Below are 15,455 nucleotides of genomic sequence, written 5' to 3'. Positions count from 1 at the left end.
AATTCTATTTTTAAGTTCATACCTATAATATGTATCTTTGAAAAAGATCATCTTGGCACATTCAGTGTGGGTAGAGGCAGTGAGATTAATGAGAACCTTGCAGTGAAAATAAGTAGCAGTGTCATCCTGAGTGAATGGACCATTGACCATTCCAGTGAATGCTGCAAGCATTGATTAGGTAGATTGCATTGATTGTTCGAAGAAATCTATTGAGAGACATGCTTTGGTGACTCAGAGCTCTAACTTGCTTGTTGAGAAAGACCTGGAATGCCAGTTCAGGAAGAACTCTTCCACGGAGAGAAACTTAGCAGATCCTACGTGGAGTCCTGCTGTGGAATTTGAAAGATATTAGTCTACTTAAGGACTTGGTTCCCATTGTATGTTTTGTATCTTCATGTCACAGGAAATGAATTATAAAAGCCTAGAGTGTATTCCTTGGCATTGCATTAGATTAAATTAATGATGACATGTACAACATTGAGCAAGGTTTCCAGCCCTTCTTGCTGGCAGGATCTTCCAGTCCTGTTGAAGGTAACCCCCCTCATCTGCCCCCACAGTTTCCCCAGCAACAGGACAGGCAAACTACACAGAATGCCACAGACCTTGGTGGGACCGGAAGATCCCATTGGTGGCCAATGGCGAGCCACATCTGGCACCAGAAAGCAGACTGTGGGGGCCTGGAAAGTACCCTCTATTTTTTGCGACTGTTAGAGGAAGCTGGAACAAGCGCATAATTTTGGTAAAAGCAGCAAACTTGAGGGTTTTATTTAATTATTTTGATTACTTTCATTGACACAAAGCTAAATATATCAACTTCTATATTAAAATTAAATCACACATTAATTTTGCTATTGGGAAAATATGCAATAATACTTTTCAAAAGATGCTTTTTTGTCGCATCTTTGAGACAACAATAGCATGTTTTCCTATTATAATATCAGTTGCAAAAATGTTGGTTGTTTTGCTCTAGTAGCCACAAATGAACATTTAGTTTGAATTATTTCTTTCCAAAAAGTAGCATCATGCATCATGAGCAGTTTCTGTAATTGTTTTCTCATCATCTTGCAGTGAAAGCTCTTCATTGTTGGAATAGCCATTAGAATATGTTCACAACTGTCAAAGTTTGGAGTTTCAGTACAAATGCTTTATCCAGTCATGTCCAGAAACACAAAAACTAAATAAGGTTACTTCAACAGAAGTAAAAATCTTGCGTTTAAATTATATTTACATTAAAAACAAATTTGTTATAATGTTTTCAAAACTTATCAGAATCAGATCCTGTTTTGAATTTAATTTGAATTCTTGTATAAAAGGCACATCATTCAATCATTGTATTGTATGTTTTTGGAAGCCAAACAATGATGGTTTTGTCAAGGATGCCCTTTAGTTAGATTTTATGATTGACTAGTTTTTATAGACTCTTCTGTGGCATCTGTTTCCTCTTCAGAAAAATTAATCAGCTTTGTTGAAAGTGGGAAGTATAAATTTGTTTTATTATAGCTAATGTCATTTATTACACACAGCCACAAAACTAATTTCATTTTCCAAAATACATTGCAGAATACGGTGCACTACCCTCCATCATCTCAAATATTATCACTTTACATACAACGTCTGAACCTCGTGCCACGGAGAAGCAAGAATCCACAGGTAGTTGTAGTTAAGGGTGTAACATAGTTGTGAGCTCGACAGTAGAAAACATAATTTACCTTGGTGGATGTTTTGATGGGTCAACATATTCTTTTCTGGTTTAAGTATCCCAGCTACATTTGAACACATGAACTTTGAAGGTGTCCATCCACTGTTGACTAATTTTTTATTTGTCTCATTTTGTCCTCATCAATCCTTCCATTTTAGTGATTACATTTGTATTATTCATTTCTTCAGTATGTTTCATGAAGTACACACTTTAGCCAGTGAAAGTATTTCTCATCTTTTCTTGCCTTCCTATTGCTTGTATTGCTTAAATTTTCTTGAAGTTAATGTGTGTTGTGTCCTTCTCTTGGGTGATTGTTTTGTAAATCTGTACCTTTTTTAGCTCATTTTGTGTGCCAGTTTATTTCATTTTCTGCTGGTCAATTTATTTGTTTAGATTATATTGAGTGACCAAAAGGTTTGTGTGGTGAGAATTTAATTTTGTAATGTGCCATCTAATTATTGAACAATAGGAGGAATTAAGTTTCTTTAACTTAGTAACTGAGCTCAACTTAGTTATAAAATTTACTTGGCATACTGTAAATTAATGTAATATCTTTGTTAACAGAACACCTCCTTAAAATATATTCAGATTTTCTTAAGCATTGAGTTAGTATTGACACCAAGTGACTTCTTTCATATCAGTTGCTATATACAGTGAATAAAATACTGGGCAGAATCTCCCATTCTGGAGGCTAAGTGCCATGGCGGTCAAGAAAATGGGCATGATTCCCACTGGGAAGTAGTGGGGGTAAACATGTGCAATCTTCTGCATTTCTGCCATTAATTATGCATGAGTGAGGAGCTCAGCAAATTTTGCAGTGGAGTGGGCAGGAAGTCACCTGCCCCGCCGTCTCTTCATGGGGTTGAAGGTCCTGGCACCATATTTAAAGGGAACCCAGATAGACATTCATTCACTGCAGGCCAGGAGCTCCACATTACTCCTCTGGGACACTTGCAGCCAAAGCTCATACGGGAAAAGCTGGGAGATGTGAGCAACCACATCCAGGGACATGATCTTGCCTTTTGCTGAACTGTAGACAAGAGCACTTCCAGCAATATACCCATGGTCAGGCCAGTACTCGCCATGCAGTGTTCGGCAACCTGTTGACCATATAGACCTCCTGCCACTCAGGCCTTGCAACTCAAGGCCCTATGCCAGCCAGCAATGGGCCCTCCATCTCCTTCTGTAGATGAAGACATTACCAAGTCAGGTTGCCTGTGAATAAATTGAAGTGATAAATTTAGTTAGCACTTCTTTTACAGGTTTCCCTTCATCTCTGAGCCAGCAGGCCAGTGCTAAGTCCTTCACCTGGTCTCCATCAAGACATGGTATCCCCACTCCATCCCTCCTAGGTAAAGGACATCCTGAAGGAGCAGAGATGGATGCTCCTCCAACTCCTACATTAATGTGTATGGAGACATTGCTCTTTGACTAGGGCGATGAGAGCTATGTGCAGGGAATCTCTTAGTCTTAGGATAAGAACTCTGCCATTTAGGACTGAAATGAAGAGAAATTTCTTGACTGAGTGGTGATTCTTTAGAATTCTGTATGCCAGAAGGTTGATGATGCTCAGTCATTGAGTATATTCAAGACTGCATTCAATAGACTTTTGGAGACCAAATGAATAAAGGGCTAAGGGGATAGGGCAGCAAATTGGTTTGGGGTAGACATTCAGCTCTGATCTGATTGAAGGGAGCGACCGACTCAAACAGCCAGATGGTCTACTCCTGCTCTAACTTTTTTATGTGTTCTTATGATAAAATTTGTTTTTCATTTTCTCTAACGAAATTACAGAACCTGTGGTTCAGCCCACTGTCGATACATTTCTTACCACATCAAATAAAATTGATGAATTTGATTCTACGCAAAGGAAGCAGATTTCAGGTAGTAATATATAGAAATGATATAGCATGAATGTGCACTTTATTTACAGATGAAGGCTGGGATTCTCCCAAAAACATTCTAAGTCTTCAATTCACATGAAAACAGGAGTAACTCCTGCTGTTTTTTTTAGCGGCATTTTGAGAATGAATATCCCACACTCTGAGCACTGCAGAGTGCCCCAGCATGATTCATTCAGAAAATCTGTGGGTGGGCCTATTCCCACTGCAGAGCTGGCAGCATGACGCTGAGCGGGCCACTGCGCATGCGCTGATCTGTCAGCGCCGAGATCGGTGCATGTGCACTGGCCCTGCATTGCCCGTCTCCCGATTGCTGGCCAGCCCCGCAACCCTCTATCGCTGGCCTTCCGACTGCCCCCCTCCACCCCAGCAGCCCCAACCACCCCCTCCCCGGAAGCCCCGATCTCCCCCAACCGTATGACCATCCCCCGATCACCTCCTCCCTCCCTCTCCCAAAGGTACAACTCCAAAGTGGCACAGGAGCCCCCCACCCCCACAGATTGGCCCTACGCCCTCTGTTTCCACTTCCTTAAAATTCCCCGGTGCCCGGTCGGCAGTGTCAAGGTGCCCCTTTGGCATTGCGAGTTTGCCCCTTGGGCAGTGCAAGGGGGCCAAGTTGGCACTGCCAGGCTGGCACTAACCGGGGATGTCCCCCGCTTATCCCCAACCTCCTGGGAGGCCTCCATGACCTCTCTTTCTTCCAGCGGGCTCGGCCGCCTGTCCCGGGCCCACTAACAGGATACAAATCGCAATTTAAATATTGAAATCACATCCGCGCCGATTTGTGAAATGGCCTCCACTGCTGTCTCCCCCGACATGTGCATCATCGGAATGCAGCACAGACACTTGTTGGTATAATTTGTCTTTACACGTTCCTGCCCTTGAAAAACAGAATTGTCACATATTCTTCAAGTATCTTCTTCAAGTACAAAAGTCGGTCAACATACAGTAGTACAGAGTAATAAGTTAGGATAATTTTGTAAAGCCACATTGCTTGAAGATATGTTTAAGAATAATCAGTTCCGTTGTTTTGGATATTTCCAATGTTAAAAGAAACAAGCAATTGGAGGTCTTTAATGTGATATATATATATAGTATGTTGGGATTTGGGGTGTGGACTGCCCCTTTAAGAGTGCAGGTCATGTGACCCCTGTGCAATTAGCTCCTCACATTGTGAGATCCAGATGGGTGGTCTGAGATTTGACTGTGGAACAGTACAAAACCTCTAATGAAGAGCTCCCATTGTTCAAGTTACCAAGCCTACCTTGTGATTCTTTATGTACCCTTAGCCTATGAGAGCGTACATACCATTTAACTACAAAAGAATAAGTGGGGGAAAGCATGAGAGACAAAATAGCCAGAAAAGCTGAATGCTCAATAGTAGTAGTTATTAATGTTCCCTCTCTATTCTCTGGTGCATTGAACCATTCTCTTTCTCTGGTCAGTATATACGGTGCAGATCTTCATTCTTTTTCCAGGTTTTATCTTTGTCCAAAATCTTCAGCTGCATGCTTCCTTTAACTTTCTTTAGCCCATTTGAATCCATATTTTGACTGAAAATCATAGCTAGATAGATTGCTCTGAGTATAATGGTGGTTCCAAATTTGATTCATGACAAAGGGCACGATTCTTCATTGCTTCAACCATTGCATGTTAGTCAATTTAATATGCTACATTTTTTTTTGAATTTGTTACTGTGAATGGCATATTTTGAATTATGTTGAACTTAACACTGTGGTGTCTTTTCAGTGCACTGCTTCAAGTGCGTGGTTTGGAAAAAGAACTATAGGGAAGAGGTCACATTGGCATGGAGTAAAATATATTATTCAGTTAAAAGATAGGCATTGTTCCAATGTCTTTGATGAGTTCTCATTGTGTTGTTGAACACAAGTGTCCAGACTGTTGTGTTCTACCACAGGTGCAATAGTCAATGAATAATTTCAATCACAGAGCTCTATTTGTTACTTGATGCATTGCAGAGTTTGAGATACCTTCTTCCAAAAGTTCATTTATCTTCACTTCTGAATTTAACGCTGTGGACAAGCAGAAATTTACAGGTAGTTTTAACAATAGCTAAAGCATGACATGCAGTTGCTCATTCTAGTCATCATATGCACTTCAGAGTACATTCTGTTTGTTATGCACATATTCACTTGTCATCCACATCACCCATTATAAGGTTTCTATATTCTGACAAAGTAGAATGCTCCACAATGAACCGAATTGTACCTTCTAGCCGTCATTTCACAAGAGATGCAAATCCAATTCTTTCGCAAAGCAAATTGCTTGGTTCATATGATTGGCCACGTGCAAGATCCGTATAGCATGACAATTACAGTTAATTTCATTTTACACTATATCTAAATTAAGATGTGTTTGAAAAGTTTGCTTTACAATATTAGTCTACTGTTTCTTTGCTGGACGTATCGGGCACCCTTTCCTTTTAATTACGGTACTTGAGTGCTCGACATACTGCGTTCTCGCTGTGCGAAGTATTGTTCATTTGCATGAAGCACATTGCTTGGTTACTAACTATTGCAGCTGGGATTTAATCAGTTTGTTTCAGCATATTTATTTGGGTCCAATGCTCACTCTGTCCCTTTAGATTTTGAAACCAGAAACCTGGTTAAATAGAGATGACTGAAGTTTAGAATCATTGGGCTCGATTTTACCATTTTGATTCTAAGTGCTGAATCTGGGCGTAATTCAGATCCGACTTGAATACCTGTTCTCAGGCGTCCCCATACCCACTCAACATTTAAAAAAAATCGCGAGTCTGAATCACGCTGAGGGCGGGGCTTATCGCACCCGAAACACTGCTGTTCCAATCGGAGCTTTGAATTGCGCATGCACAGTGAAAAAACATTTTTGAAAAAACACGTCCGCCACATTGCTCTCGGGCCGCAAAAAGCGGATAAAGCACTCTCAGGAGTGAAAAGCGGGAATGATGGCCCCCACCAACATCGCCCCACCCTCACAACATAACTGTCCCCCTTATCCACCCACCCCCCCAGCTACCCAGACCAATCATGACCCCCTTCCCCCCCCCACCAATCGCCTGCAGAGTGGCAGAAGTCCCCCAGTTCCCCCCCCCCATCGATCGCTCGCAGAGTGGCAGCGGTTCCCCCGCCCCCCCCCGCTTCCTCCCACCCCACCAGAGATCCATCTTGCCTCCCTCCTCCTCATTCCCCACCAGAGAATGATCTGGCCTCCCTCCTCCCTCCCCCACCCCCTCTCCACCCACACCAGAGAATGATCACCCCCCCCCCCCCCCCCCCAGAGAATGATTGGGCCTCCCTCCTCCCTCCCCCCACCAGTGAACCATCTGGCCTCCCTCCTCCCTGCCCCCTCACCAGAGAATGACCTGGCTCGCCCCCCCCCCCCCCCCCCCCCCCCCCCCCCACTTCCCCCACACGCACTGATCTGAGTTAGAGAGCCACTGGAAGCTCTGAACGTACCTCTTCAGAAGCTGGAGCGCCCAAAACAGACCTTTGCCGAGCATGTCTGTTTCGTGCTGAATCTGGACGGGTGAATGCGATGGTAAAGAGGGAAATGCAGGTAAAGTTGGGTGGGCAGCCTATTAATTCAATATAAATGCATGCAAATGCATTTAAATCGCCGTTGCGCCTGTTTCAGGCGCGATTTGGATTGCGGCCATTTTCGGGCCTTGGTAAAGTGGGCATCTGCGCGGATGTGGGTGCGGATCACAATAAATAGCCTCATGCCCGATTTTACCAAGTTTTGGGCACGACGCAGTGGTAAAAGCGGGCTCATAGAGTTGTACAGCGCAGAAAAGGCCCTTCGGCCCAACAATTTGGGTGCTCTACATTTAAAATCAGCACTGTGCTTCTCCTGAATAGCCACAGTAACAACTTCACATGTGTAATGCTAGTTTCTTAATGGGACAGATTAAATTCCAAATTTTGAAACTTAGAATAATTGCTGATATTTTCACTTTAAACACCAAGAGGCACTTTTTTTTTAGATTCATCTCTGAAAAGTTTTTCCACCTGAGAATTATTTGACTAGTCATTTTATTTCATATATTAGTTCATATATCCCTAAAAATGGTCATGGATTTCTTTTTCATAAAATTTTAGCTTGGAAACTGTTAGTTGGGTTAGGGTTAGGAGTGACAATTGAGGAAAGTAGAGTGCTGTGGTTGTACAGGACTTGTTGGGAAATGATACTGCCCTGTAGCTGGAACATGGTAGAGATTTGAAAATGTGGATTTGTCGTCACCTAGGGATCAAATGTTGGGCATTATCCGGAATCCTGAAGTGCATGAGAGAAATTTTCAATTTTGGTATAAAAATAGGGGGTGCTAATCTAGGACAGGCTTGTCCAGCCTTTTCACTTAGGGGCCGTATTTGCATATTCTTCACAGTCCAAAGTTAAAGTTTATTTATTAGTCACAAGTAGGCTTACGTTTGCACTGTAATTAAGTTACTGTGAAAATCGCCTAGTCACCACACTCTGGCACCTGTTCGGGTACACTGAGGGAGAATTTAGCATGGCCAATTCACCATCCTTTGGGCTGTGGGAGGAAACCAGGGCACCCAGAGGAAACTCACGCAGACACTGGGAGAATGTGCAAACTCCACCCAGACAGTGACCCAAGCCAGGAATCGAACCTGGGTCCCTGCCGCTGTGAGGCAGCAGTACTAACCACTGTGCCACCATGCCATCCAGAAACTGATGAGCAAATTTTGGAAAGATAAAGTTTAGCACAACAGTAAACTGAATTTCAGAAAAATAGCTGGGGTTTTAAGGAAATAAACAATTGCTGATCAAAAGTACAGCAATGAATTGTTAAGTTAAAGAAAATTAAGTAATAAAGATATCCAGAGTATGAGAGGGTTAGTGTATGTGGGTGGGTAACTGTAACTGGGTGCATGTGTACGGGTTGATGTGTGGTGGTGAGAATGAATTAAAAACCTGAGAGTGGGTGTAAGGCAGACTCATACTCACCCCCACTCATTCAGACTCTCGCACTCAACTCTGCACAACCACTGAGTCATCAACTCTCATTCTGACTCACTCATTCACTCACTCACTCATTCATTCCCACACAGGCGCACACTCACTCACTCAGTCCTACACATTTATGAGTCACTCACTCCCACATACTCTCACATCAACACACACACAGACACACATACAGACACACACGCTCCCACACTGCTCCCACACTGTCGAGGCCACGATCATGCCTGGCTCCAAAGCTGAGGTGCCCCCATACCCACAGTGCACCCCCCCCCCCCCCCCCCAACCCCTGTTTACTCACTCCAATGTCACCACCCCATTCTTCCAGCCTGCCAGCTCCAAACAATTCTGTCAGGGAAGATTTGGAATTAGACAGTTGCTTACATGACAACAACGTGGCAAGCCGCATGAAATTGCATCACTGGCTGTATCCGGCCCGCAGGCTGGGCCTTGGACAAGCCTAATCTAGGATAACATCTCGAAGTGTAAACTTCCCAAAATGTCCAGAGCCCTGGAAGAGCATCTTAAGAAAACCTTGAACATTGACTTAGGTAGGAAAAATATTACTCAGATTAAAATCTAGACCAACCATTATAGAACTTGAAACATTGAGCAACTGCAATAAAAAACTTTCAAGACATTCTTTCAATTTGATTTGATTTGATTTATGGTTATCACAGGTATTAGTAAATGGTGAAAAGTATTGTTTCTTGCACACTATACAAACAAAGCATATCATTCATAAAGAAGGAAAAGAGAGGGTGCAGAATGTAGTGTTCCAGTCATAGTTAGAGAAAGATCAATTTAATGAGTACAGATAGGATACCAATCTTATCAATAGTGTTGATTCATTGGATGAGTGGCATGATTATTAGACCATATGGTATATTTATGTGCCGTGGGGAGGCAGTGGTGCAGTGTTATTGTCGCTGGACTAATAATCCAGAGACCAGACTAATAATCCAGAGAATAATTCTGGGGACTCAGATTCGAAACCCACCATTGCAAATGCTGGAAGTTGAATTCAATAAAAATCTGGAATTAAAAGTCTGGTGATGACCATGAAACCATTGTTGATTGACAAAAAATCACTATTTCTTCCTTCCTTTAGGGAAGGAAATCTGCCATCCTGGTCTGGCCTATATGTGACTCCAGAGCCACCGCAACTCTTAAATGCTCTCTGAAATGGCCCCTCAAGCCACTTAGTTCAAGGGCAATTAGTGATGGGTAATAAATGCTGGCCCAGCCAGTACACCCACATTCCATGAATTAAATTTTAAAAAGTGGAAGTTAGAATATAGGTTTATTGGAAGAAATCCTAATTTTAGTCAGTCATTGGCTTGATAAACCCCCTAAACCTAGTAATCTTTTATTTTTGCTACTTAGACAATACACAATAAATGCTCACTTATTTCCTTGAAATTTGTTTTGAATAGTGAAACACATTTGGCTGTGCCACATACTACATGATCCCTTCTGTTATAATTACAATGTTTAGCTAATTTTCTCAATGAAATAAATATTTTCATTTTTTTCAATGTTAGAATGTTACATGTTAGAACATGAGGTATCACCATTAAGCAATTCATTGCTGATGTTGATGTTAAGGGCCAGCAGCAAATCACAGGTAATTTTAAAAATCAATACAAGCAAATTGTACATAGCTTTTATTTGATGATGTAATTTGTTCTTGCCGCTTAAGAATATGGGAAAAAAACCATAAACGATTAAGCTTATCTGGTCTTGTGCTATGTTTCAAATGTTGGTATCCATATCGGGTTACTAGGATCATGTTAGAATGCTTAACATATTTGTCTAATGCCTGTGTTGACCTATGTTTGCCCAAAGTAGCCAACAAGTGGCCATGGGCATAAAATATCAGTAAAACACAATTACTACAGACCAGAAAGAGAGCAGGTGCTGGAGACCACGAGAGGAAAAAAATTTGCAACAATATATTTTTATATGGACATTGGGAGGATTGAAAATAAGATGACAGAATTGAAGGTAGTGCTGATAGTGGGGCATTAAAATGTCATGGGAATGTTAGTAACATTTCTAATTACAGTGATAAAATAAACGCAAAAATTGGGAGTGTTGAGTGTTCAAAATGGAAAAAATGATCAATAACAGACGAGATTTAGTCATACATGTAAGGGACAACTGGGAGGTAAATGATGTTGATTCTGTAGGAGGAAAATACGTAATGAACTATTTTGCTTAGACGTCTCCAATGCAAAAAATAAATTCTAAGTGAATGTAAGAGGTATGCTGCAAGGCATCAGATCAACACCAGAACGAGGATGATTTGTTCTACAGCAAAATAATAAAACTGAGGATAGGAAAGTTTATTCATCAGCGACCTTAATCAATTAAATATGAATTGGTAAAATGTAAGTGATATAGAGTCACAATTGATAAATGTAGTGCATGACTGTGTTATCACTGAGATGAGACTCAGCTAACGCTCCAAGCACAAAATAGCAACAATCAACAGGGCTAATAAAATGTTGAACTGTTTAACAGTATTGAGATAGTTATATAACAGTTGGATACAAGTGAAAGGAACTTGTGATCAAACTGTACTGTGCAGAGAACTATGTAGCTGATAGCTACCTAGTGTTGAGTCTGATTCATGGGGAACTACAAGAGAAATATGTGCATTTTCAGCCTAGAAAATACTCTGAATACAATTAAGGGAATAGAACAGATGGTGCGGCCCTTGGGCCCCAACTATTTACAATTTATATTAACGACTTGGATACAGGGATAGAAGGCTCTATAGCCAAATTCGCAGATGACACAAAAATAGACAGTTGCAATGACTAAATAAGAACATTACAAATGTTTATAGATAGGTTGGGAGAGTGAGCCAAAATGTAGCAGATGGAGTTTAATGTGGTTAAGTGTGAGGTCATGCATTTTGGTCAGAAAAATGGGAAGGCGACTGATTATCTAAATGGGGAGAGACTTTGGGGTGCTCCGGTGCAGAGGGATCTGGGCGTCCTTGTTCAAGAATCACAGAAAATTAGCATGCAGGTACAGCAGATAATAAAGAAGGTGAATGAAATGTTGGCATCTAAAGCTAAAGGAATAGAATATAAAGGTAAGGAAGTATTGTTTCAACTGTACAAGGCCTTGGATCAATAAGATCCCCCTCATCCTTCTAAACTCCAACAAGTACCTGGAGTATTGTGCACAGTTTTGATCCCCTTATTTGAGGAAATATGTAATGGCATTGGAGGCAGTTCAGAGGAGGTTCACTAGATTGATTCCAGAGATGAGGGGTTTGTCAAATGAAGAGAGATTGAACAGATTAGGCCTATACTCTCTGGAATTTAGAAGAATGAGGGGAGATCAAATTGAGGTACACAAGATGTTAAAATGTATAGATGTGGAGCAGTTGTTTCCTCTTGTGGGGCATTCTAGGATGAGAGTCATAGTCTTAGGATAAGGGGTAGCAAATTTAAAACAGAGTTGAGGATAAACAACTTCTCCCAAAGGGTTGTGAATCTGTGGAATTCACTACCCCAAAGTGCAGTGGTTGCTGGGACAGTGAGTAAATTTAAGGAGGAGTTAGACAGATTTTTGATTGGTAATGGGTTGAAGGGTTATGGGGAGAAGGCAGGAAAATGGGGATGAGGAGCATATCAGCCATGAAATTCTGGGCCTTGGGTCATGATTTTAACTCATTCAAAAACCAACCAATTGCACAGAGTTTCGATTAGGATTTAGCATCTTGCCTGGAGTCTTCTTATTGCTTTTTCATAAATTACAATACATGATGATTTTCCTGTGCCTTTTGATGGATTATTTGGCCAATGCACTTTGTACCTAAGGAAGTTTAAAAGCTCGGCTATATAAATACTTCGCATGACCCAATATTACTTCTAATTTCTGACATTAATGCATAGTGTAGTTGTCATAGGTGCCATGCCATTTTTGCTCATTTATGTGAAATGCACTCTTTTATACACAAATGTGAAGTGTATCAGATAAATAATATTGTTTCTCTATATTTCTTAGTGAGTTTCCAACCCTTTTGCATGAATTGTATTGAATAGTTAGTACATTATACTAGCCTGAGTTATCTTTATTGGCAGTGAATAGCATATCTCATCAGCTTTAGTTACCCTGCTTCTACAGCTTCTAAGTAATAATGGGCTGAATTTGGCAATTAACCTGCTACACTTGCAATAGACTTTCCAAGTGCTTTTGCATTGGAAGTTCATGTTAGCCAACTATTCAAATAATGTATATTCTACAGGAAATCTGGGACCTAAGCAATCAGATTGAAGAATCATTATTGAGCAGCGCAGAGTCTGAGCCAGGAAGTGTCAGTTAGAACAGTCAATTCAATGCCATATCAATACAGCAAACAAAATAAAGGCTGGGAGAAAAAGATTGAATTAAGCGAGAAATCTAAGAGACAAAAACAATTAAAATGTTTTTGTTTGTGAAATCTTCTTCAATAATTGAAATCTGAATGAATGAGACTCCACATTTGTAAACATTTATTTTCAGTGCAAGAGATTCTTTACCAGTAACTAAGATTTATCACATCATTTAAAAAGACACTTGCACTGGAATGGACAAGTATAAATTTATTCAGTAAGTACTATAACTTCACGCCAATCCATACATTTAAATGCTAAGTCTCACAGCAAGATACTGTTATTGTGCAGCTTTTTGCAGAATTGAGACAACTCAGGCAGCAACTTTCTGATTCCTGCATTTCTCCGTGTTTATGCAGTCACCAGATGTTGCTGTCCAGTTTACACTTTAATAATGGTGAGCACTGTTAGTCTCACCATTACTTCAACACAAAATCTGGCCGAATTATTACCAGGCCTTGTTTTGTCTTTCAAGCCACTTAAACATTGGGCCATAATTTCCAGGCTCCCAAGCAATGGATTTGGGAGATACCCCAAAGATGCAATGGGGAACCCCTGTTGGAGATTCCTAGATATGCATTTGCACAGCAATTGTCCAGAAACATTGGGCAGGATTCTCTGATCTTGTTTTCTCTGCCTCCGCTGCCAGCAAAATTGGAGAATTTTATTCTCAGCCAATATTCCATTCACCTTAGCAGCACCAGAGAATCCCAGCCAGGGGTGAGTTTGGAGGTTTCTGGTGGTTAACTTGCCTGGGCCAATTGTGTTTCCTGGGAACCATAAAAAAATGATTTAAGTTGCTAACTTTGGATGCTTTCGCCAGTGATATGCTAATAATTATTCAGAAATAGTTAGAAGAAATAAAACCACTTCTAACTCCTGGTAACTATTTTAAATATCCAACCAGTCCACACACAGGACTTTCCCAACACCCCTGTGCCCCCCTCACCCTCGACTAACCATGTCCCCCCCACCATGGTATTCCCAACCCCCTGATGGGATTCCTCCCACCTACCAACTCCCCACCTGCATGGGATAACCCTTCCAACTCACGAGCATGCCTCTCATCCCTGACCTGACCCCCAGACCAGGCTAGATCCCCACCCCTTAACTCTTCAACGTGACCCCCACCCCAACCTGGATGGACACCACCACCCCTAACTTTCCCCACCCCCTTATCCCCAACTCAACCCAGACCCCCAACCCTGCTGGGCAACCCTGTCCCAACCCCCTGACCTGGCTGGATCATCCCTCCTGTCCCAAACTGACTCCCACCCCTACTTCTGATGTCTGCCCCCCCAACCCTTCTCCTAATGTGCGCCCCCACTACCTGATGTCTGACCACCCCCACAATCTAACCTCCAATTTCCTCCACCCCACAAATCCCACCCACTCACCCACCCTCCCCACTTACAGACACACATGAAATTTGGGGTAGGTAAGTGGGTACAGAGTGGCAATCCAATGCTGATTGCCACTCCTAGGAAGTTAAGGACCAATGTTCTGATATAATTGAATCATTCCATTATTACAAACAAATTCTGTTTAGAAACAGGTAAATTTATAGTTCGGATGTCAGCCATTCTTCTGTGAAGTATAATGAATTGTATTGAAATTCAATAGAGCCGTGTAAGAAGTTTATTACATTGTGTAGTGTATGGCATGTACACGGTATCCGCAGTAGAATTTTAACTGTATTCTTGTAATATAAATAAGTAAATCAAATGAGCTGCATAGAAAATTATTTTATGAACATTGAGAGATGACAGAAGTTTCTATTTCATTCTTTGTTATACCTTGCAGACTATGAGCTGCCGATCTCTGACATCCTACTTGTACTCAGTCCAATCCCAATGTCTGAAACTCCTAAAATAGGAATAAAGGAATTCACAGGACTCCCAAGAATATTAGTGTTGGGTATGACTTCGTGAATGAAGGAAATAGTTATTATCAGTGCATGTTGTTAAATGTCCTTGAGTTTTATTCAATTTTAATTGACATGACAAATTTAGTTTGGATACATGTCATTGATGATAGGCCACACTTCAGCACTAAAACAAGTCTTTTGTCTTACTTATATGCAAAGTGTATTTAATAGTCAATACACCTTATCCTGCATGTCCAACATAAATGATATGAAATGCCCAATGCCCTGCATAAACCATAAGACTGTAAGACCATAAGACATAGGAGCAGAATTAGGCCATTTGGCCCACTGAGTCTCCTCCACCATTCAATCATGGCTGATATTTTTCTCATCCCCATTCCCCTGTCTTTTCCCCATAACCTTGATCCCCTTATTAATCAAGAACCTAGCTATCTCTATCTTAAAGACACTCAATGATCTGGCCTCCACAGCCTTCTGCGGCAAAGAGTTCCACAGATTCACCACTCTCTGGCTGAAGAAATTCCTCCTCATCTGTTTCAAAGAATCGTCCCTTTAGCCTGTGGTTGTGCCCTCTAGGTCTAGTTTTT

The 15,455-nt window shown here is 41.3% G+C and overlaps 2 protein-coding genes across 2 annotated transcripts in view; both read left to right on the top strand.

Moving 5' to 3' along the window:
- Positions 1 to 15,455, top strand: part of LOC144506076 (uncharacterized) — a 186,980-nt gene that overhangs the window by 166,493 nt on the left and 5,032 nt on the right. The window contains exons 11-14 of the mRNA XM_078231893.1: positions 1,561 to 1,650; positions 3,494 to 3,583; positions 5,580 to 5,657; positions 14,784 to 14,897. Of these exons, the coding sequence (XP_078088019.1) occupies positions 1,561 to 1,650; positions 3,494 to 3,583; positions 5,580 to 5,657; positions 14,784 to 14,897 (372 nt within the window). The remainder of the gene's footprint in view (positions 1 to 1,560; positions 1,651 to 3,493; positions 3,584 to 5,579; positions 5,658 to 14,783; positions 14,898 to 15,455) is intronic.
- Positions 1,561 to 15,455, top strand: part of abi3bpa (ABI family, member 3 (NESH) binding protein a) — a 189,068-nt gene continuing 175,173 nt past the window's right edge. The window contains exons 1-2 of the mRNA XM_078232889.1: positions 1,561 to 1,650; positions 3,494 to 3,583. The gene's annotated coding sequence lies outside the window, so the exon portion shown is untranslated. The remainder of the gene's footprint in view (positions 1,651 to 3,493; positions 3,584 to 15,455) is intronic.

Source organism: Mustelus asterias, chromosome 17, assembly GCF_964213995.1.
Source record: "Mustelus asterias chromosome 17, sMusAst1.hap1.1, whole genome shotgun sequence".
Taxonomy (NCBI): domain Eukaryota; kingdom Metazoa; phylum Chordata; class Chondrichthyes; order Carcharhiniformes; family Triakidae; genus Mustelus; species Mustelus asterias.
The sequence above is the reverse complement of the archived record's forward strand: the minus strand, read 5'-3'. Positions and strand labels throughout refer to the sequence as shown.